At 38.6% G+C, this 23,804-nt stretch overlaps 1 protein-coding gene across 3 annotated transcripts; it reads left to right on the forward strand.

The window, feature by feature from the left end:
• The first annotated feature begins 1,280 nt into the window (after positions 1 to 1,280).
• Positions 1,281 to 18,715, forward strand: scarb1 (scavenger receptor class B, member 1). Of its 3 annotated transcripts, XM_040048781.1 has the most exons (13): positions 3,259 to 3,569; positions 4,689 to 4,849; positions 6,818 to 6,959; positions 7,054 to 7,257; positions 7,401 to 7,496; positions 7,621 to 7,736; positions 7,851 to 8,017; positions 9,338 to 9,456; positions 12,879 to 12,952; positions 13,116 to 13,167; positions 13,311 to 13,457; positions 15,250 to 15,319; positions 17,858 to 17,968. In XM_040048781.1, the coding sequence occupies exons 1-13, from the start codon at positions 3,450 to 3,452 to the stop codon at positions 17,860 to 17,862; spliced, it is 1,473 nt and encodes a 490-aa protein (XP_039904715.1). In that variant the 5' UTR covers positions 3,259 to 3,449; the 3' UTR covers positions 17,863 to 17,968. The 3 variants fall into 3 exon arrangements, with proteins under 3 accessions (XP_039904714.1, XP_039904715.1, XP_039904713.1); XM_040048780.1 differs by lacking the exons at positions 3,259 to 3,569; positions 15,250 to 15,319 and adding an exon at positions 1,281 to 1,535 and having other exon boundaries at positions 17,858 to 18,715; XM_040048779.1 differs by lacking the exon at positions 15,250 to 15,319 and having other exon boundaries at positions 3,260 to 3,569; positions 17,858 to 18,715.
• The last annotated feature ends 5,089 nt before the right edge of the window (positions 18,716 to 23,804 follow it).

Below are 23,804 nucleotides of genomic sequence, written 5' to 3' on the forward strand. Positions count from 1 at the left end.
TGCTGCTGTTATTGTGTATATATTTATTTATATTTCTTCATACATTCTTATATAGTTCTATATTGTGTATTTTGTTGTACAGTTATTTTATTTTCAACTTTAATTTATATATTTTATCTTATTCTCCCAGTTAAATTTACCCTTCATTCTAATTTGTGTTGTACAGTTATTTCATTTTTAACCTTAATCTATATTTTATTCCTTCCTAGTTAAATTTACCCTTTTTAATTTTTCATATTTATTTCCTATCTTATTCATAGCCTTTTCCTTTTTTGTTTTCTTTAGGTCACGAGCAGTTGTCCAAGCATTTCACTACATATCGTACTGTGTATGACTGTGTACGTGACAAATAAAATTTGAATTTGAATTTGATTTGATTTATTCCAACAGGACAATGATCCTAAGCACATAGCCAAGATAACAAAGGAGTGGCTTTGGGACCACTCTGTGAATGTCCTTGAGTGGCCAAGCCAGTTGCTAGACTTGAACCTGATTTAACATATCAGGAGAAATCTGAAAACCAGTGCTCTCCATCCAACTTGATGGAGCTTGCTTGACAAGTGCTACAAAAAAGAACGTGAGAAACTGCCCAAAAATAGGTGTGCCAAACTTGTAGCATCATACTCAAAAAATACTTCTTGCTGTAATTGCTGCCAAAGGTGCTAGCAATGAGCCTAGGCTTTGAATACTTATGTACATGTTAGGGGTGGCTGTAGCTCAGGAGGCAGAGGCAGTTGCTCCAGTCTAATATCCTTGGGCAACATACTAACCCCAAATTGCTCTCCTATGTATTCATCAGCGTATGAATGTGTGTGAATGTTAGATAGAAAGAACTTATGTAGAAAACACACGGAAAAAAGAGTATTGTATGTGTAAGTATGTATGAGGCAAGTTGTATAAAGCACTTTGAGTGCTCAGATATCATAGTAAAGTAGTATATGGGAACCAGTCCATTTAACATGTTATATTTTCTTTTCTTTTTAATAAATTTGCAAGAATTACAAGCTTCAACTTTTTTCATTTGTCACTAGGGTAAGGTATTTTTTGTAGAATTTTGAGGTGAAATGGATTTAAACTATTTTGGAACAAGGCTGCAACATGGAAAAATGTGGAATGTGAAGTGCTGTCAAAACTTTTTGGATGCACGGTATTTTTTGCATTTTTTTCCATATATTTTTTGTAGTGCTCTTAAAGTAGTGAAGATGTGCATATACAAGGAGGGGTGTGGTCTGCGGAGAATAAACTCAAGCTGTTCACTCAACTGCTATTTCCTTTGAATACATCACTACCAGTGGCTCGGCTTTAAAACACCACACACTCATTCAGCCTGTTGGCTTGCAGACTCAGAGGCAAGAGGAGCAAAACAGTGTCTTCTTTTATTATCAGACACCACTGATCATTGCTAAGAAGCAACCATGGCCATCAATAAATCCAAAGTAGCTGTTGGATTTATAGTGGCAGGCGGTCTGACTTTGATTTTTGGGGCAATTTCTGTAATTGTGGGACCAACAGTAATAAGCAACCAAGTTGTGAAGGTAAGTATTATCGTTATGTGAATACTTCAGAGTTTTATAATCAGGGTGTTCTGTTTATTTCCTTTTCCATTTTAATTTCTTTGTCTTTTTTCTTTTGCTTAAGCGAATATAAATTCTTGTTTTTCTTTATTTTGCATAAAGGCAAAGCTTCATCACAAAAGCTTTAGTTAGACTCATTCAGGTTGACATTTGCAGGTATAGCAACCATCTTATTGTATATGGAGTGTTTAAATAGCTTGTCTATTATCTACAAAGAGCACTTGTCTTTGACTACATATTTATTGTGTCAGGTATTTGCATATGTAGTCTGTTTACTCCTATTAACATTTTATTTAACAAAAAAATAAAATACCAATGTTTCACCAATGATGAACCAATGATTCCAAGCATGAAGGTTGCAGACATCATTGCACTGACTTCTGATCTGTTAGCTGAATGTTCACATGTCCAGACTACAGTTATCTATTTTAGATACACATATGTGCAGGTATATGTGTATGTATATGTATACATATGTATATTTAGTGTGTACATGTGTGTGTGTGTCTGTGTGCGTATACATGTCTATACTTATAGATACTTATAGATATCTATTACTTACATAGTAATAGTAGCAGTAGAAGAGTTAAATTTCTTGCATATTTCCAGAACCCTCTATCCATAATCACATACTGTGTATGCTACCGTTGTATATAGTGTATTATCCTCCTTATTTTGTATTTGTTTGTATTTTATTTGTATTTTTGTATTTTTCTCCTGCTATTTGTACCTGAGCTGAGGTAGCGCACAAATTTCCCCGCCGTGGGATCAATAAAGTCTTATCTTATCTTATCTTATCTTATCTAGATGCAATGATATTTCCAGTAAAACATCTGAAAACGAAACAAAGGAGGCTCTTAAGTGTTCTTAAAAACTGCTTCAAACACGTTCTTATATCTGGACCCACTGCTTTATCTAAATGAGGCAGAAATCTTTTTGGCAGGAGACTGAACCTCATGTGAGCTTTTATAGACCATCCATTCATCCATTCTCTTCCGCTTATCCAACTCAGGTCAGGGTCGCAGGGTGGCTCGAGCCTGTCCCAGCTTCCATAGGGCGAGAAGCAGGGTACACTCTGCACAGGTTGCCAGCCTAACACATAAAAACAGCATCTGGTATTCCCGTGCGGTATCCCATCCATGTGCTGTCCAGGCCCGACGCTGCTTAATATTCAGGATAAGCCATAAGCCACAGCACCCTGTTGCCTCACAGCAGGAAGGTCCTGAGTTTGGTTAATAAAAAAAATTCCCCAAATGCAATACTTGATCTGAATATTAAACTTTTAAAATTAAAGTAGAATTATAGATGAAAGGTGGCAAAAGTATTTTTCCTTGAAGAATATCAAATAAATCAGAATAAAAGTATGTAACCACAGACTGTCTTTGAAATTGGACTTGAATGGTACAATAATATGGTTACTTCCGGCGCCCCTCTTGTGTGGCAGCCTGTTACAGGAGCTCTGCTCATTTCTGAGCCCTTTCCTATTTTCCTCATTTAATACTAAAGTAAATTTAAGAATACACTATGCCTACAGCATACCAAAAGCTCTTGCCACTTGGGAGATATCTTGAAAGATCGGGCAGTTACTTAAGCTTTTACTTATGGCCCGATATAGAGAGCGGGAACTCCATTTCCCAGAATCCTCGGTAGGCGTGTCAAACAGCGCAAATACAGCGACAATAAAAGCAGGTCACAACATCATCGAGAGAGATGAGCGACCCGCAGAGATCTCAGAGGAATATACGTTTAATTATAGGTTTTGTTTCATGCCGGGACTCTGGTGGAGTCATTAAGCTGACTCCGTTTATCTTTACCGACAAAAAGTGCGGACACGGACAAAACAAAGCTACGAAGACTCACTGACAGCCTGTCAATATGGCAATTAAACGACCTAAAGTTGCTATTGGATTCATAGTGGCAGGTGTGCTGATGGTGCTTTTCGGCACAATTATGTGTTTTGTGGTGCCATTAGTCATCGACGATCAAATAGTAAAGGTAAGAAACGTCCTGACACGGATAGTTAGCATGTTTTACACATGTGCTTGTATGTGCTGAGTCAAGCAAGATTCACCTTTAATCGTACCCGAGGACTTAAGTACTTCAAAGAGCCTCCAGAGTTAACCAGTAAATGATAACAGGCGCGTGCAGATAAGCTAATCACTAAATGCATGTAGTCAGATTAAGTAACAATGCTAATAGCTCCGGAAAAACTTTCTGAGGCTTTTAAAGAGTCAAGCATGCCCAATGTTAGTAAAATGATTGAACTAACTAAACTATTATTGGTAATGTCATTTATTTCCATATTAAAAATCACAACAGGCTGAGGTTTTTCAACTTTCCTTTCACTCAATATATCCCAGTAAAACGATACAAGTAATATTATTATTTAAATAATGTGCAGAACAGGGAAAAATACGTGCAAAAGTACTGCCTACTTCCTTAGTTTGCTTTATTTCTGTTGTCAGTTCACAGTGCTGATTTTGCCTGTTAGCAGCTAACTCTGTAAGTTGTAGTTGGTTCCCTTTTGAGTTGAACTTTGTAGTTAGGGCACATGCAGACCGCTGTCATCCTACCCTGTTTGAGCTAAATATGAGGCTACAAAACATAAACATGGTGAGAAATATAGCATTTCTACATACCAGGTGTTTGAACTGTACTGCACTATCAAAGACTGGATGTATTTAATAATTTTATTTTCATTTTTCACATATAAAAATCCAGAAAACATAGTTGCATAGTGTTTTTACTTTCTAACTAATCACTCAACGTGCTCAATTTAGTAATTGCATAAGGAGCACCACAAAGAAGTATTCTTAAAAGGAATAGATTCATATCATATTTGTAGGAACATTTGTGACTATAACAAAAACCTAAATGTAAATAATAGATTAAAATTGGAATGAAATATAATGTTGTGTAACTTTTAAGATGATGAACCACAATCTCAGGATTTGGGACCTTTTAGGAAAATAAAATAAGAAAAAAGCAATTTGAAGGTGTCCCCTTGAATTTAGAGTTTTTTTTTTTTCTCTATTAGTTTGTGAAAACGTATAAAAACCTTAATGAAGAAAATGTTCATTCTTTTGCTTTTGTTTTTTTCCTCTTTCACATCAGCACACAGTAATTGATCCAAAGAATGATCTCACATACACCATGTGGAAAGACATCCCTGTGCCGTTCTTTATGTCAGTCTACTTCTTCAATGTCCTCAATCCTGCTGAGATACTGAAAGGAGAAAAGCCGATGGTGGAACAGAGAGGACCTTATGTTTACAGGTACACAATTTAACTCCTGAGGACTTGTGCTCAACCTTAACTATCAGTTAAAAAATTTAAATTGTTGGATACTTAAACTTCAATAAAGTTTGCTCCAGTGAAACTCCAAATGGACTTATTTTTTGTAATAAAGTTAGATTCATAAAATTAATAATTTTATTAATAAATTAGAAATTTTATTAATGGTATAATACTCTGTATGTCCCAGAAAACTCCTGTTTATAAAAAATGTAAAAGAATTAAAGATCCATTTTACTGGAAGGAACTTCATTGGTAAACTGGAGCTAAGTAAATGGCCTGTATTTGTATAGCGCTTTTCTAGTCCCTAAGGACCCCAAAGCGCTTTACACATTCAGTCATTCACCCATTCACACACTGGTGATGGCAAGCTACATTGTAGCCACAGCTGCCCTGGGACGCACTGACAGAGGCGAGGCTGCCGGACACTGGCGCCACCGGGCCCTCTGACCACCACCAGTAGGCAACGGGTGAAGTGTCTCGCCCAAGGACACAACGACCGAGACTGTCCAAGCCGGGGCTCGAACCGCAAACTTCCAATTACAAGGCGAACTTCCAACTCTTGAGCCACGATCGCCCTTGACTATGACTATGATAACATAGTGTACGGTGGCTAGATGACGCTGGGTCGAAGGTTGTTGTACAGGTTATTATGAAACTAGACTCAGTTAAAATCAGTGCTCCAGCTGTTCATGTTTTGTGCATTGTTTCTGGATTTTAAATCTTTCTAGCTATTTTACTAATTCATGATATTGTTAATTTTGTGCATTAAGTAGACCTTGAGTGATTTGAAAGACACCAGCAAAAGACATGTATTAGTAATGTCATTAATAATGACTGCTTAACTGCTTTCTACAGACTTATTACTGTTCTAGAAGTTTACATCCTTTGCTACAATTTAAAAAAAACAAAACAAACAAACACATTTTTTGTTTTAGATTGCAACAGGATCTCTTTTACAACTTCATCTTAAATAATCAATTTTTGCTCCTTTTTGCCCTTTAAGAAACTGGTTGAGGAATCGGTGGCTCGATGTTAATTGCAACTATTGCCACCTACAGATCTCGTTGAATGCCATTCATCAGTATAACAGATAACATTAAACTTAAGCCTTACCCAATTTAACCAAAACTACATTTTTTTTCTTCTAAACCTAGAACATAGAACGTAGAAGTGAAAACTAATTTTAGAAGTAGAAGTGTAAACAATTTTAAACAAGTGTTATAAGCGTGAGCTACATTTTATATCCGTCCAAAAGGTGTTTAAGAATTAATTTTTTTAAATATATGGCTAAACTTTTTTTTTTTACATATTGTAATATGACAGTGAGCATGTTTCAGTCCAACATTTTTGGTCATGTCCACAAGAGCATGTGTTCACCTTTTGGGATTTGAAAAGGGGGGGGGAGGAAGGATTCTGGAAGGATGTGATTCTTATTTAAAGGAGAGAGGTTGCAAATGGTAGACCACTTCAGACTTTTCTATTGAAAACAACTATCAGGACATTCCAGAAATAAATTAAAATGATTTGGCTGCAACAACCTGAGACACCAGAAGAGCTTTTTATTTTTTATGGTTTGTTTTCTTTTCTGTGTCTGATGTTTTAAGGTCTGTCAATGTTTGACTTTCTCGTAAGGATAACTGAATCCGGGGTCCCCAATCTCAGTCCACGAGGGCCGGTGTCCTGCAGGTTTTAGATCTCACCCTGGGTCAACACACCTGAATCACATGATTAGTTCATTACCAGGCCTCTGGAGAACTTCAAGACATGTTGAGAAGGTAATTTATCCATTTAAATCAGCTGTGATGGATCAAGGAGACATCTAAAACCTGCAGGGACACCGGCCCTCGTGGACTGAGATTGGGGACCCCTGCATTAAACCCTTAAGATGTGTGTACAGAGGTGGACTTGAAGCACAGGTTTTGAGTGAACATATTACCTTTCTTCCAGAAAGCAGTGTCAGAAGGAAAACATTACATTCCATCCCAACGGTACAGTGTCCTACAGGGAATACAGACAGTACCACTTCGAGCCCTCCATGTCTGCTGGGAACGAGTCTGATGTTGTCACAATTCCAAACATGTTGGTGTTGGTAAGACATTGTTGCCACCTCCTCACTTCTTGATTGGTTCAATAATTTCCTCAGTTTTCTGCTTTTTCACCACCTGTGGCTTCTGTAATTTTAGGGTGCATCAGTGATGATGGAAAACTTGCCCTATGTAGTGCGCCTCATGATGAGTGCAACCTTTAAAACTTTTAAAGAAGGTCCCTTCCTGACCAAGCCTGTAGGGGAGCTTATGTGGGGTTATGACAGTGGACTAGTGGATTTTCTAAATAAATACCTGCCAGGAATGATTCCCACATCAGGAAAATTTGGCCTCTTTTCAGAAGTAAGTATTAGAAATGCTTCGTTATCCTCTCTATCTGATTACTATGAGCATAATAGGTTCAGTTTAGGGAACAGATTTGTCTCTTGCATGAAATTTCTTTGAGCAGGTAAAGAAAGGTGTCTGCCTTTTTATGCTTTCTTTAGTTCAACAACTCCAACACTGGCCTGTTCACAGTCTTTACTGGAAAAGATGACATTAGAAAAGTCCACAGAGTCGACTCTTGGAATGGTCTGACCGAGGTATGATGCCAGCAGATTGTGTTTTGTTGCTGCTGTTGTTGTGTTTTTGTTTTTTTGTTTTTTTCTTCCCCTCACACCATTTAATTTTTCACACTGTAACTGGCCTCTTTCTCTTTGGTGACAGCTGCCATACTGGAGGACTGCTCAGTCTAACATGATCAATGGAACAGCTGGGCAAATGTGGCCTCCTTTCATGACGAAAGAGAGCACTTTGCCTTTCTACAGCCCTGACGCGTGCAGGTGAAATGCTTTGCAGAATTGTACTTTTTTTTTTTTTTTTTTTTTTTTTTTTCTTTCCCCCTCAGTTCTGCCTCTCCCATTATTCCTTCATATATTTACCCATTGTTTTTCCAGGTCTATGGAGCTGGTTTATCAGCGTCCTGGAGAGATGTACGGGATCCCTCTATATCGATATGTTGCACCCAAGACCCTTTTTGCCAATGGGACGGATTATGCTCCCAATGAAGGCTTCTGCCCCTGTAGACAGTCTGGACTCCTCAATGTTAGCAGTTGCCGCCACAGTGAGTAATGATGATCAGTGTAGGAGAAATAAATATTCAGTCCATCACAGCATTCCCAGAGGTTATTAGAAAGACCTACCACTACCCATTTCTTTATATTTTGAAAAAAGAAAAATATAAAATGTGTACAATGGTTTTGGAAGTCTGGGGTGTTGAAATCCCAAATTTAGATTCATCACTCCATGAAACCTGTTGCCACTGATTTTCAGACAGCTCATGGTCCAGATGTATTTCTCAGGTCCCATGTAAGGTCTTTGCTGGATTTTTTCCCCCCCTATTTAATGGGGGCATGACTTTCAGATAATGATTGTCTGCTGTCGAGTCTTTTTTTTTGTTGGTTTTTTTAATTTTTTTTATTTTTCTCCTCTGCCTGTCCAGTTTCCTTTATAGGAACTCACTACACTCAAGTTAGTATGCCAAGGCTTATTAACTTTTCAGTTAATACCACTTTGTGAATCACCTTGATGGCACAAAACTATGCACTGATAAAAATGCTAGACCTTTTGGAATTTTTCGTAGATTCATCTAAAGAAATTTCTGGAACAATTTATGTTATTTCTTTATTTTTTTTCACAGGCTCTTGGTAATACAATTCTTAAAGATAGAATTTTAAAAAGAATGCAAAAATTATTATTTTTTTTTGTCCACGAAAATAAAAACTGCCAGTTTTGAAACCCGAGGCAACAAGGGAAATGGCTACCAAAAACAACGCTGTGGTCGATTGTAGTTGAAAATAGTCGATAAGAGCAGGTACTAATGGAAAAGGGGCTAAAGCTAATCATTCTGTTGAGCTTCAAAACAGTGTTACAACCATGTGAGTTGGCTTTTGCCGGTGGTTCTCAACAATTGGAGCAATTTCAAGCATTTTCATGCAAGGTTAGGCATTGCATGAAAATGCCTAAAAACCTCATAACTTTCCAAAAGTTATTGTCCCTTTGCTGCTGAAATATACATTTAAAATGGATTTAGGGTATTTTCACACCTATTGTTCATTTACTCTTGCCTCATATTGTAAGGTAAAGACCCCACAATAATACAAAGAAAACCCCAAAATCAACTTTTTTTTTTTTTTCTTTTTCTTTTTTTTGCATTCCGATTGCTGTGTTCACATCTTCACAAACAAACCAAACCAAGTGGGGAAACAAATCAATTTGATTTAAACAGGCTAAACAACACCACAGGTGTGAAAACATCCTTAACTTAACCAATGCGATCTTAGAGATATGGCACGGATTGCCAACAAGCCATGAGTTGTGAGTGTACTCGATAGATTTTTCAATGGTCCAGTTGATTAATGTTGCCATTCTTTGAACATTTTAGACTCTCCAGTCTTCATCTCTCATCCTCACTTCTTTAATGCCGATCCTGTGCTGCTGGACTATGTGCAGGGTCTTAATCCCAGTGAGGAGAAGCATGGCCTCTTCATAGACATTCACCCAGTGAGTATACAGCACACACACCACTGTGTGTACAGTTGGTCATCATAATTTTGATTCAAAGCTCATAGGTTAGCAATGTTTTCTATTAATGCAGTAGTTATTTGTGGGCTTTTTTTGTTTGTCTCTTTGTTTTGTTTTTTTAAACACATCTCTTCCCATTGCTTATTAGAAATGGTATATACTTAATTTATGCTTTCATGTTACTGTGAAGACTCAAACTTAAGCTGCAACTCTGATTTTATTTTGGAACAGACCCACTTGCAAGACTCGCAAGTGAAAATGCATTTGTGATCAATGAAAAGTGTGTAACATTTTGTAACTGGGTTATATTTAAAATGAATGTCATTAGTCTGCAATATTGTTGTAAGGATATTAGGAGTCAGCCCCGTTGTCCTTGAAACCTGCTGTGATCATGAGTGTAGCTGGACTCTTGCATATCATAGACCTTCTGTTATTTGTCATTGTCAAGTTTTATGGCACAGAGAGAAACATGTAGGGTGCATTTTGACCTATAAGAGGCCATCCTGATAGCAAATTTGTGGAAGAATTTGGTTAAAGGTTGTATCGTACCATTATCACTTACATCAAACTGTTTTTGTTCTTTTCTACAATACAAGACAAAGTCTCAGTCTTCCTCAAACACTTAAAGTTAGTTTCCTTGTCACATTGTCATTCAGTCATCACTAATGCAAAATAGCAGTGATAAAGAGGTAAGCTAAGGGGATGAGGTTTAAAGTTAATGTTTATTTTTCTGGATGGTAAAGCAATAGCAAAATTGATATGTAGTTTTATTACTGTACAGTCACGCAGTAACCTGTGTGCTACAGTACAGAAAAAGCCAATGACTGATAAGACTAAAAAGATATTCCCATGTGTCATTCCTTATGCAACTCTGCCTGTGTAAAAATCACATGCAGTGTTTTTAGTGATAGCTGTGGTTGTGATAAGGTAATTGGAAATTTGATTATTTCTCCATGTTATCTATTGCTTCAATAAAATAAAAAATCTCAGTTGATACAGAAATGATTTTTGCTTCATAGATTAAACCTTACAACATTGTTCAGTCAATTCCATCAAGCCCACGTTGATATCAAGTTAATGATAAAGGGACATCAGTCGGCATGGGGTTCCATTAAGTATAGTGTTTAGTTTTTTTGCTGTGACTAAGAGTGTAAGTTTTGAAAACAAGAAATGGTACTTTCTTCATCTAAAGATGAATTTATATAAGAACAAAGACATTTATAGGCCATCTTCTGAGCCAAGACCGCGGTTTACTGGTAAAGTAGATCGGGAAAGGCAATACTGCTCCTGTGAAGAGTCACTCTTTACTTAAGGCCCCATGTTATTTAAGAGCAAAGATAGTGATTTGATAAACATACAAAAAGTTATTTATTCAAATGTCTTAATGAAAAAAACAATTAACAGTACATTGACAGGCAAAGAAGTCTGCAAGAGCTTGAAGTCTGCATTTTCACTGCTGAGTGATTCTCATGATTTGCGAGGTTTGATGGATTCATTAGATAATTTGCATTTGTCACCATTTGCTGATGCTGATTACATTTTAACCAAAGACATAATTGAACTCTTCCTTATTAGGAAAATATTGTTTTTATAATATTGTTAGAAAATGACTTTTAATAGTTTACAATAAAAAAAGAGCATTTAATAAAACTAACTCTAAAGCATGTTTCACTTTAAAAAAGTATGTTTTTCTTTTTTATTACTGATGAGAGATTTTTGCAAATCAGATTTTTATTTTATTCATTATGAAAAGATGTACACATTTTTACATTTGAAGTCATTTACGCATCAAGTTATCATAATCAACTTTTAAAAATTGCATTGCCTTTAACCTTTATTGCTGATGTTAAATGTTGAGTTTGCTAAAACACTACCACCGGTACAGTTTGTTCTTGAATTCCTAATACGGTCTTTTTCTATAACGGTCATTAAGATAAGGTAATTGGAAATTGGGCTATTCCTGTATAACTGCTGTTGTTTGTCAGTTAAAGGGTTATTTAAAAACGTTCTATTATGCCAATAAAAAGTCAGTATTGATAGTGAAAGAGTTTTTATTGTCTGGATAAAAGCTCACAAGATGTTCAGTGGATTTCAGCAGGGCAATATTCACACTTAAGTTAATAATTAAGAAACATCAGATGGCTTGGGATTTTTATGGCTCTATCGTACGATAGAGCCAAGTATCCTGATTCTTGAACATGGCACTGAGGACACTGGTTTCATCTCTTAGTTTTCTTCTCTTTCTCTCATTGCCAGAAATTTGAATCTTTTTGGTACATTTAGTACATTTAGTTTGTGCTGACATGAAATATCAAGGAAATGATAGGAACTTGTGTGCGCGTGTGTGTGTGTGCGTGTGTGTGTGTGTGTGCGTGTGCGTGCGGTATTTTTTTTACCAAAGTAATGTTACATGAGACACATGACTTAAAAAATATAACTTGAGCATTACAATAAAATGTATAGCACTCATTTCTGTCATACATGTATATTATGCACATTTTTCTTTTAGATCTTCTGTTCTGTTTTGGCTCTGCCAACAGCTGCATTCCTATTGTCTATCCTCAGCTGTCGTCTTTCTCCTGCCTTCAGCCCATATTAACTTTTTATCAGAGCCACATGCCTGGAAGTGAACTTTGTAGTTTGTTTTATGGACACATTGAGCTAAAATCTCTTGGGAAAAATGTCAATAAAAGATGAGAGAATTGTGTACAGCAGTAGATTAAAATATTTTAAAAGTTTAGCTAACTCACAAAATGTAATAGAAAAGCTGGACCTTATTTATTTATTTTGCTTTTCAAAGCTGATTCACTACAAATCACTGCAATCTGTCAGCTGTGCTGTTGAGCTAATTGTATTACACTTCTTTTAGTGAGGAGACTTTTTTTCAGTGTGTATAGAACTATGGATTTTTTTTTTTTTTAAAGTGTAGCAGACCATGTTTTCTCCTTTCAAGCACTTCTTTTCATGTAGAGAGTAAAACAAGTCTGTGCCCAGGCTACATGTAATTTCCTGTGGGTTCAAAAAGTAAATGGTTGCTTTCAGCTTCAGGTTACTATGCAAAATGTCCTGTACTGGAAATAGCTTGTAGGCTCACCCACATTGAGTTTGGCAAAGCTTTTAAAGTTAAAATTACTTGAGGCCATTTTGTAGAGATATAAAAAAAAAAAATAATAATAATATGAAGCTAAAAGTGAACAGCAGTTATGTGCATCCTCCCTCAGATGAACCAGTCAAACAGAACATTTCCTAATTGAGTTTATTGTTAAAATTATATGTGACCATATCTTTAATTGCTACCTGGAGATTTACATTTTCCAGCACATTCATGGTGTTTGAGGTATAATTCCCTCCTTTTTTTATTCCCAGTGTGAGATCTGTATATTTTTGTTGTCTATTTGCAGCAAACGGGTGTCCCTCTGAATGTGTCCATCCGCCTGCAGCTCAACCTCTACATGAAAAAAGTCTCAGGAATTACGTAAAGAACTATTCCCTTAACTACTATCACGCCAGAGACATTGTCATGTATTGTTTTATATGTTGTGATCATTAAATATGAAAGGGTCTTAGATATTTCCTGCCTTTCTTACCATTTGCTATGTAACCTTGGAGTGTAAAGTTGAATGTCCTTGTCCTTCTAGTGAAACTGGAAAGATTTCTGATGTGGTGATGCCTATGATCTGGTTTGGGGAGGTGAGTTATTAATGATATAGATGATGTAGTGTCTTTACATCTATTCTTCTGCATTTTCTTTTTTGCACAAACAGATTAAAATTCTACAGAATTGTTCTCTGTGTGGATTAAAATGTTGTAAATGTTTTATTTATCCTCTTCAGAACGGATATATTGATGGCCCAATTGTCAATACGTTCCGTACAAACTTGGTTGTTCTACCTACTGTTTTGGAATACCTACAGTACATCCTCATAGGGCTTGGTCTGGCAACCATCATCGTCGCTGCTGTGGTGTATCACAAAGTGAAGGTAAAGCTGCCACACAGGATTCAGGCCAGCATGTTATCTTGTTTAACTGCACGTTGCATTTTGTTATGGGTTGTTTTTTTTTTTGTTTTTTTTTTTCCCCCCCCCACACCGATGAAAGAAAAGGAGTGGGGAAAGCATGCCCTGAAGATGCTCTCATTGAGTTTCAGGATTAAAATTTGTAAATTAGTCAATAAGTAAATAAACAGAGAAAAAGGTAAATTGGTAGTAATTAATAAAGTATCTCGATCAGTTGCACTCACTTCTGCTCCTTTCCTTGCATTCATGTGACAGAATCATTAACTTGATATCTAACCCCCCCCTCCCCCGCGCACCCCGACTGACTCGACATGGGTTCATGTTACTGTGGTAACCTCCATCACATTATTACTATTACTGTCTGTTGATCTTCAAACTAATGCCATGCAAAATATCAGCTATGGCTTAATTAGGTGTGGCACAGTAAACAGTAGTGCTTGTCAGTAAGCATAAGGAAAAGTCTTGTTGAGTCATCATGTTATATTGTCTTTTGTTTTTGTTATTAAAAAAAAAACAAAAGCAAAAAACAAGTAGTTTTTGGATTTGATCGCACATGAAAAGGTAGGTATTGTATTGCCAGATATAAAGCTGTAGCCATTTATACTAAGCTAATATTTATTTTTTGCTTGCCAATTAAATGTAGACATGGCAGTGTTATCTTACTATTCAACTGTCAGTATAAATTATCATTAATGGCAAGCCCCCCCCCCCCCCAATTTCTTCATATATTGTATGCAAGTATTTATTTCTTATTTTACATTTAACAGTTTAGATAATTGTTTTCCCATTTTGTTAAGGTATGAAAATTGTCACTAGGCTTATGAGAGTCAAGAAGGTAGTAGCAACACTGGCCCCAAAAATGTAACACCAAAATGTGGTTTGCCTTTTTGTTTGTTTGTTTGTTTGAGCCAAAGTGTACTTACTGAGAAGTTATTAAGTGAGTAGTGGCAGCTGTTAATATCAAACTTAATTTTTTATGTTGTTGTTGTTGTTGTTGTTGTTGTTAATTTATTTATTTATTTATTTTGCAGCGGTCTAACTTAAATGTTTCACTGAGCTCCACATTTATCAAGAATGTTGGGGTGTGTAAAACCTTTCACTCATTCAAACCTAAATCGTTTGGCCAGATCAAATGATTATTTGATTTAAACTGTAGTAACTGAATTTTATTTTTGGAGTTTTTAAAAGACTGATTAGAATGGAGGGGAAAATATGTGTGGTTTATATCCTGAAATTGGAGAGATTTCCTGCTTTCAGGTTTTTGTTATTAGCATGAAAGTACACACTGAATATAATGGTGTTAACAATCCAAATTTCTTGAAACATTATTGGTTTGAGGTTCTCTGATACGAATACTATGGTTTTGATTTTACAACCTACTTTTTTTTTTTTTTTTTTTTTAACTTGGATCTTGAAAAAAATCTTTGCAATTGATTTGATAGTTTTCAATAAATTATTATTATTATTATTTATAATTCAATGCTACATGTAAACAAGCTGACAGTGTCCATTTTCATAAGTATCCGATCATTTTAAAAAGACGAACGTAACAAACTGCATGTCCCTTTGATTAATTGCATGGAAATCAAATTATCACCTCAAATGACTCCCTGCATGAATCCTTACAGTATCTCTCTACACAATCTCTAGCAGTCTAATATGAAAAACCCAAATGACTATCAAAATCCCGTTAGCAACCTTCTCTATTTCAATTTTCGGATTGGCTGATTTTTAAGGCAATTTGGTCATCTTTTAGGCAGCCGAGAAAGAGCCAGTAAAAGGCTCACATGGCCTTGAAACAAAGAAGAAAAGTATCAGTACTTCAGGTGGGTGCACACATGCAGGTGAACACATGTACCCTATAAGAGTATTGTTCATTTATGTTCAAAGTTTTTTAAAACCTAGAACACCTTGGCAATAAAAGCACATTTTCTGCCTAGACTGAAAAGTTAACTCAAACTATTGTTTTCAACTGATAGAGTATTTAGTCTTCCAGTTAAACCATGACAATATGGATGAACAACCACCTTTTTGGGCTTTTACAGCATTGTGATCAGTAAAATACTTCCTGGGTCTAGTTTAAGGAATGATTGTTTGATATTTAAACCTGGTTTAAAAACCAATGTAACCATTTTGTCTCTTACTAACTACAGATGTAAAGAAACCTGTGTGTGTCTTTGTACTTGTTTTAAGCATGTTCATGAGGACCAAAAATTGGCATGTCTTTAAAACTCTTTAAAACTTTTTTTTTTTTTTTTTTTTTTTGAAGAGGGAACACACATCCTCCTCACAGATCTTTAGTAACGGGTCAGAGGAGAGAGGTGTGAGGGCTGCAGGTAGTCTTTTTGTGTAGGTATGAGCAGATGGGAGGTGTGAATGGTTGTCTTTAAAATTTGCAGTAGAAGGTGTTAAGGTCATCAGGAAGCTGGGGATGGTAAATGGACATATTCTTAGGCTACGTCCACACTAGCCCGGATAGATTTGAAAACGGCGTTTTCGTCTGAAAATGCTCCTCATCCACACTAGCGTTTCAGTCGTTTTCACAGAGTTGTGCGTCCACATTGAAACGGCCGAAAACGCTTACATCCCAGTCCTTGCGCAAAAGTGAGTGAGATTTAAAGGATTTGAAAAAAAGCTATCTGGAGCATGTACAAACTGATATTAATCTTTTTTTTTTTTTTTTTTTTTTTTTTTTTTAGGGCTGTCAAAAGTGAGAGCAATCAAAACAACTGCTGTATAATGCCCTCCGCTATGTTTAATTGGTCACATGACTGCATCACATGACTAAAATGCGTCATCATTTTAGAAAGTCTGCATTTTCGAGCGTCCACACTGACGGGACAGCTCCATTTTGAAATGTATGCGTTTTCAAGAGCGTTTCCAAAACGCTGCGTTTTTCCTTGAGGAAAACGCCGTCTCAGTGTGGACGGAAGCCAAAACGGAGAGAAAACAATGCGTTTTCAAACGAAAATGCATTAGTGTGGACGTAGCTTTATATAGCACTTTTCTACTCTCCAGGAGTATTCAAAGTGCTCTATACACACCCATTCACACAAGCACTGTTATCTATACTTTCAGTGCTTTCTAACTGTCATTCATGGATGCATTGGAGAGAAAGTCAGGGTTAGTATCTTGCCCAAAGATATTTGGCATGCAAACTGGGGGAGCGAGGGGTCGAACCAACCTTCCAATCAGCAGCTGACCTGGTCTACCTCCTACAGACAGCTGCAGCCACAGGGGTGGCTGTAGCTGTCTGTCCCAAACTGGGGGCACAGCTTTTTCTTAAGCAGAAAACATATTGGAAGCAACTTGTGGTAAACAGAGATCGTAGAAATTGAATGATGTTCAATGACTTAAAGCGACTACAGGTGAAATTTATGCTGGAGAAACTACCAATAAGAGCAAAGGATACTACTGATTGACATATGACCTGTTTGTAAATTCATTAAAGGGTCAGATAGGCAGCTTGATCCTGGAAACTCTGCAAGCTACTGGGTGGCAGATTCAAAGTAATCTGTAATTGGTGAATCTAGTGTGTGCAGGGCTATGGAGTTCCTACCAGTGTTTGTTCAGGTACATGGCACAATGTTATGGAGCATAAAGGTATTTATTGGCATTTTTGATGTGTTTTATGTCTTCATTTGTGTTTTATTATAGTGTTACAGTGACTTTAATGAAAGTGAAAGGAATAAAAATCAAGTATTTATATTATGTTTTTCCTAACATTACTTATTTAAATCTTTTCCTGGAATTTTTGATTAGGAAAATGCAAAATGTGACCACACTTAGTTTCATTAACACTGTTTTATTTCCCAGTACTAGTACTATTATATTGATGTTTGACCTTATCCAATTTGCAAAATAATAATCCACATCACTGTAGCTGCGGCTACAGTAATGTCGATTATTATTTTGCATTATATTATAGAATATATTTCTTGCGTTTCCTCAGAATATCTCAGTGTGCTTGTCCCAAGCTAGAGGAGGCGGCAAGGGAGAGGAGAGCTGGATGGATGGATAGATGGCAGTGTGTTTGTCAGATGGGGTTTTAACCCTTTGCAGTTGCAGTGGTTACTCTTTTCATATTACTGCTGCTTTGGACTATCCAGAAGAGTCTAAGCAGTCATTTATTGCCCAGTTATTGGGGCTGAATGTATACAGTGTCTGCTCAAATGCCACTGGATATTATAAAGTCTTTTATATGGAGTTTTTTTTTTTCTTTTTTTTTTTTTTTTCTTCTTCATCCAACCAATTGATTTATCAACGATTTTGTCAAACTTCTAACCTTTTCAGGTTGGCCATGACTAGACCACAGGGTGATTTTATTATTCAACTATAACCTTTTTATTTTGTTCCTAACACAGAGTAATCAACCTGACCACAGCAACCTATCGGATGGAATCAAATGTAGTTCAGCTGAAGAGAGGGACTCTCTGCTACAAGATGACATGAACTGAATGATGCGCAAATAAGCCCATCCAGCTGTTGTTGTGGACTTACCAGCATCCTCCAAGTATAATTTAACTGAAACACTGTCACAAGTGGTTTTGCAATTGTGTGTATTTATATACATATTAAGAAGTAAAGCAATAATGTAATCTTTTCATATAGAATAAGATTTATGGAATTCTAAAACTCAGTATGTGTTTATGTTAGGGCTGCATGTGTTGAAACTGTTTTGTCTCTTAAGGGAAAAAAGGTGGTTTCCAAATCTTCTCTTGTTCTGCCTTTAGTTCAAAATCTTCCCAAAAAAAAAAAAATAGGCTATTCTTTCCAGGTGCCAGTCTAAACCCATTGAGCCTGTTATGATCATCATCACATTTGAAATGGAACAATTTATAATTTCATAATTTTATGCTTCAGCAGTAATTACTGTGGTGATTATTTATATGGTAACTTGAAAGAAATGTTTTGGTGAGTTAAAAAAAAAAAAAAAATAGAACCATCCAACATAACGGTCTTACCTGTGCCATGAAAGCATTTATCTGCATTAATTTTTACATGCACTGAGGATTATAGAGAGATGTTGGAACTACTTGTCGAGGCTCAAGCTGTCAAACGTCTGACCACCTGTGAGTCAAGCAGAGCTGATTCACTCCTGTTTCTGTATCACTGTATTCTGTAAAGCTGTATTTCTTGAAATGTATGAGGATAATGCAGTTTGGTGCAAAGCACCTTCTTAAAAAAAGTTAATAAATTAAAAGAAACATGGAGGTTAAGTATAAATGTGTCCCTGTTGTCATTAGGTGGTGTGTTTTTGTTTTTCATATTTGAATTCCAGCTTTCTTTTTTTTAAATTTATTTTTAGGTTAGGTTTTTAGGTTATCTATGCTACATGTTGCATGCAAATAGAAAACATTGCCTGAAAAACTCTTAATTTGTCTGCTCCGAATCGCTCTGTTGTGACAGACCAGGTACACAAAGACAGAGCAACAGAAACGATAGGCCCAAAGGTCAGTGATAGCAGTTCTCCAAGAAACCAGTAAAGATTTGGGAATCTGGCTTGTAGTGGTGGACAAGTCAGGACTACCAGGTCCCTAAACTATGAAGCTCATGCAACACACCCAGGTTATCTTTCTGTTATCTGAATTTATTTCCCCTAACATTGTTGATTGGAATAAACGGTCACATGAAGCTGATTATCAAGTTGGTAAGTTAACCAAGGATTTTCCTGGCATGTTCCCCAAACAAGGGTGGTGTTGGTCAGATGCTGCCAACATCTACAAAAGAGGTATTTTATGAATCATATGACTCTTCTTCCACAGGAAAGGACTGCTGCTACCTGTAAGAGTGTGACTATTTAGACTTGAGTTCGTTTTAGAATTTAGATTTTATTATATTTATCCCCATTTATTGTTGTGATTTATTATTGCCTTTTTACTGCTCTTTTTAAACGTTTTCATTTGTACTGACTATTGCACTGTAGAGGCTGGTGAGAAACAGTATTTCATTTCAGTCTGTCATTTTGTATGGTATTACCCAAACTTCTTGAAGTTGAAGGAAATGGTTTCAGTGACACCTACAACAGAAACATTATCTAGACTGCATGAAAAGAAACACACCTACCTGTTCCTTTAAGTTAGGGCAATGAGGGTCCTGGCAGTCCCTGCATCTGTCCTGGTCCCTAGGGTATCTAAGCCTGCACCTGTAGCCACTGACAGAGGGAGGGCAGATAGGGTCCCTATTCTCATGCCATTTCACTGGGAGGGGGTGACCAAGGTCTTTCTAGCTACTTGCATTCTAATATCATAGCTTTTTCCAAGATGAGGATGGCTAGGACCCAGCTTAGCCCCACTCCTGTACCTATTCCAAGAGCAAGGGTGGTCGAGGTCCAGCTCACTTTTGCCTTTTCCTAGAGTGAGGAGGGTTAAGACGCAGCTTAATCCCAAGCCCATACCAACTCCAAAGGTGGGCCAAGTAAGATCTGGCTTAAACTTACCTGATTCCAGAGTGAGGACAGCTAAGATCCAGTCTTCCTCAGCACCCACATCTATTCAGTGAGGAAGGCTAGACCCTAACAACAGCCCCAACTGACAGAGGAAATGGATGAATATTCCCACAGTCCTAACCCAGCCTCTAGAGTCAGCTGTGAGCCCAGCAAAGCTCCAGCCTCCCCCAGATCTTCCTGCGTCTTCTCCAGAAGACTACTTCTTCCAGAGAATCCTCCAAAGTGCCCTCCAGCACCTCCAGAGAATCCTCCAGCGTCTCCAAAGAACCTCAAGCCGAAGCCTAAACTGGAATCCAAGGGTTCTGAGCCTCTAAAGCCCTTGCTTTTCTTTCCCTCCTTTCCGGCCCCCTTCACCCTCCTGGATCAATGGGACTCTCCTGCTCCTTGTTTTGTATATCTCAGTCTCTGTCTCAGTGTTTGTTTTCTGTGTTATTTTGATGGTTAGGTTTAGGATTGGAGGTGAGGGAGAACCCAACTATGCTCCACCATCTCTGGCTTTATAACAGTGTGGTGAGCCTTCTGCAGCCAATCGGCACTAAAAATAAATCAGAAAAGGAGAGAGAGCACATTAATAAGAAAGATTAAGAACACAATAATAACAAGGACTGACATGACGTGGCATGAGATAACTTGGTGTGGGGATGTGGCAACCTAGGCGTGGACCAAGAGGGGGATAATTGAACCAGAGGTGGGGGACTGGAGCGTGGCAGGTAATGTCTAGTGATCACACTGAGGAGAGAGAAGAAGGAAGAAAGGGGTTAGTGTGGCAATGGCTACTGAGTGCAGGAGATGGTGACTATAACTAAACTGACTGCTTACTTGCAGGTGGAGAGAGATGAGCTTTGAGGGGATGTGATGTTAGTTCGGGTGAGCTGAATGGTACGAGAGGGCTGATCTCAGTTCCAAAGGTTCTGATAAGTGGTGGTGGCAGGAGGGCAGGCAGGTGAAGCACTGAGAGATTTCCAAGCGAGGCAGTCAATTATCTAGGAGTGCGGGAGGTGGGCTAGAGCCAGAGAAACAAGTCGAGTGAATTTCCAGGTAACTACAGCACAAGAGAAGAAGGTTAGTAAACTTCATAATAACAAAAGCATAGGTCATAAGAGCCGGATACCAACATTGGATAGTTGACAAACTAGCCGTGAGGGGACGTCAACGTGGTATTTAAGTCTCCCGACCTGATTGTCTCAAAACCAACTCCATTTATGGAGAACAGGTGAGGGGATGGTGGCCCTGCCCAGGAGCGGATACCAGGTGACTCAGGAGAAAAGTGGAATTTTCCAGCTACTCACCCGGACTGTGACACATAGAGGGTCTGTTTAACAGAGGAAGATTGATTGATTGATTGATTGAATGCTTTATTGGCCATATGCAGGTTGCCCCGCAGAGGAATAGGACCCCCCCCCCCCCCCCCCGACTTACACACACAACAAAGACATCACATGGGAATACAGTCGGAGATCGGCAGCGTTGCAGAGAAAACACTGAAAAATTACACAACAATGGGGAAAAAGTACAAGAGGAAAAAATAGACCTCTTCTCACGCTGGGCACCTATGGGAGGACAGCATGAGAACAGGAAACAAAAAAAACTCCTCTGCACAGAGAGCACATTAATGTCCACATCACAACATTAGAGCACGTGACTAGCCACAGGGGTGGATAGGGGGGTGGGGGGTAATCCGAAGGAACACAGCAGTCGTCCTATACAGCGCTACCATTTCAGCGCGGCACGCAGACCCGCCGTCTTCCCCCGCAGGAAACAAGCATCGAAGGCGTTTGGAAAGGGAGGGGGATGAGTGCGTGCTTATCAGTGTAAGTGTATGTGTGTGCGTGTCCAGAGTTCAGCTGAGACAGTGTCCTTCGCCCTATCAGGCTAAGTAAACAGTCTGCCAGCCAACCCAGGTGGCCTTGCATGGGATGGGAAGAATAGTCATCACACAGTCGTTATCAGGGAGTTGTTTTGGTGGGCTCCAGCCTTGGGCCTGAGCAGCTGGCGCCGTGGTGTCCATATGTTGAATATTGTTGATTTCTCCTTTATGCGAACAGCTCCGAATTTAGCACTCTGACACTGGTCTCTCGATCTCCCGTTGGAGAGCCGCGAGCCTCCCCATGATGGTATCAAACTTCTGTTCCGTGGTGTTGTCATTCTTTTGATTCTGAGACCCCACAGCTGCAGTGAGCCGTTCTGCGATGTGTTCCAACTTTCGCTCAAGGGTGTCATTGTGAGCAGGCCTCTCTCTGATGTATCCCATCATACGCTCAATGGTGTTAGTTTGAGTCTTCACGGCAGCTGTAAGCGTCTCCAAGGTGTTAACCATGCTGCGTTCGGTGTGAGAGGTCGCGCCTCGTCCCGTCGCTTCAATTCCAGCGGTCAGCCTTGGGGGGTTTGAACAGCTGGTTCCGCTCTCTTATTTCTCCGATAGGTCAGGGCCAAGCCAGCTCTGATCAGCAAGAACCCTGTTATCATGGTTCCGAATAGGTAGATGTCTTCAGCGTCCTCGATAGACAGTCCCGCCAGGCACAAGATCCTCCATTGTGTATCCGGCAGGGAAAGTCCCTCCAGGGCACTCAGGCTCTCCCGAGCCCAGACTTCTCGTTGAGAAGAGGGTGTCAATAGCATTCAGAGACCAGTTGATCAAATCCATAATTCTCTTTTAGGTTTTAGAGAACGACAGTGAGAGACTGTTCCAGGGAAAGTAATGCACACGAGACAAGACAAGGACACAAGAGGCTAAGCAGGGAAGATAAGGGGAAGGAGGAGAGGAGAAAAAGTGCGACCGCCTTCACCGAGAGCCAAGAGAGATGGACAGTTAAACGTATGTGGTAAATAAAACTCGACATAATCTGTATAGCAATGAAAATGAAAGCCTTGCTTTCAAGAATTTTAACATAGTAGGAGCAGTTTTAGAGAGAAATTAACCCAGTGTTTTATGTCCTCATGAAATGAAGAAGGCAATATAAACCAATTCTATAGGAGGCAGCTCTGCTTATTGGTCCCCATTAAAACAGCAAAGCAGATGCCTCTAATCCAGGGGTCGGCAACCCTAGGCACAAAGGGTTAACTGATGGCACGGCCATAGCTGGACTGGCCATCGGGCATACATGGCCCGATGATTTTTTTTTTTTTGTAACGGTTTAAACAATGAAAAGTGGTGGATTGGCCAGATGCTGGCCGGTGTGTAAAAACAACTCAGTTGGTTGGTGGTGGCATCGCGGAGCTTCCACAGATTCAGTAAAATTATCAAGTGGTGGAGGCCAGCAGGTGGATGAGGGAGATCGGAGGAAGGACGAGGAGAGACCCGAGGCGGCCGCCGGTCAGAGCGTCAGGTGAACTGAACTTCAGGTAAGAAGTTATGACCTGCAGTCTATCTGGGTCAGATATAAACCAAGTTTAGGTGGAGTTTATTTTCGTTGTGCTGACCTTTTACAGTCAGTTACAATAACTCTACTGCATACTAGCTAGCATGACCGAGTTTCTATACAGCTGGGTGGGTGCTATGATGTTACTGATGTTGAACTTTATTTAATTCATAAGGTTAGTTAGTAGAGTTGCCAACCGTCCAGTAAAAAGATGGAATCCTCCTGCATTCAGAGAAATTATTACGCGTTTCGTGTTGAGCTGAGAGGGGATGCAGTTGGTCCCGGACTTCAGCTAGAATGACAAAGACACAAAGGTTGAGTTATTCTTTGTCTTTGCTGCACAGCTGCCTCTTCTTCTGTCATTCTCTCCCCTCCCTCTCCTGTTGCTACTTTAATCATGAAACTGATCAATGATCAGCTGATCGGCTTTTCTCTCTTGTTCGTTTATCGCCCACTTTGCGCCAGAAAGAGGAAACCGCCGGATGTCGCACTAAACAACAGCAG

Source organism: Simochromis diagramma, unplaced genomic scaffold (assembly GCF_900408965.1).
Source record: "Simochromis diagramma unplaced genomic scaffold, fSimDia1.1 OVJJ01000683.1, whole genome shotgun sequence".
Lineage (NCBI taxonomy): Eukaryota > Metazoa > Chordata > Actinopteri > Cichliformes > Cichlidae > Simochromis > Simochromis diagramma.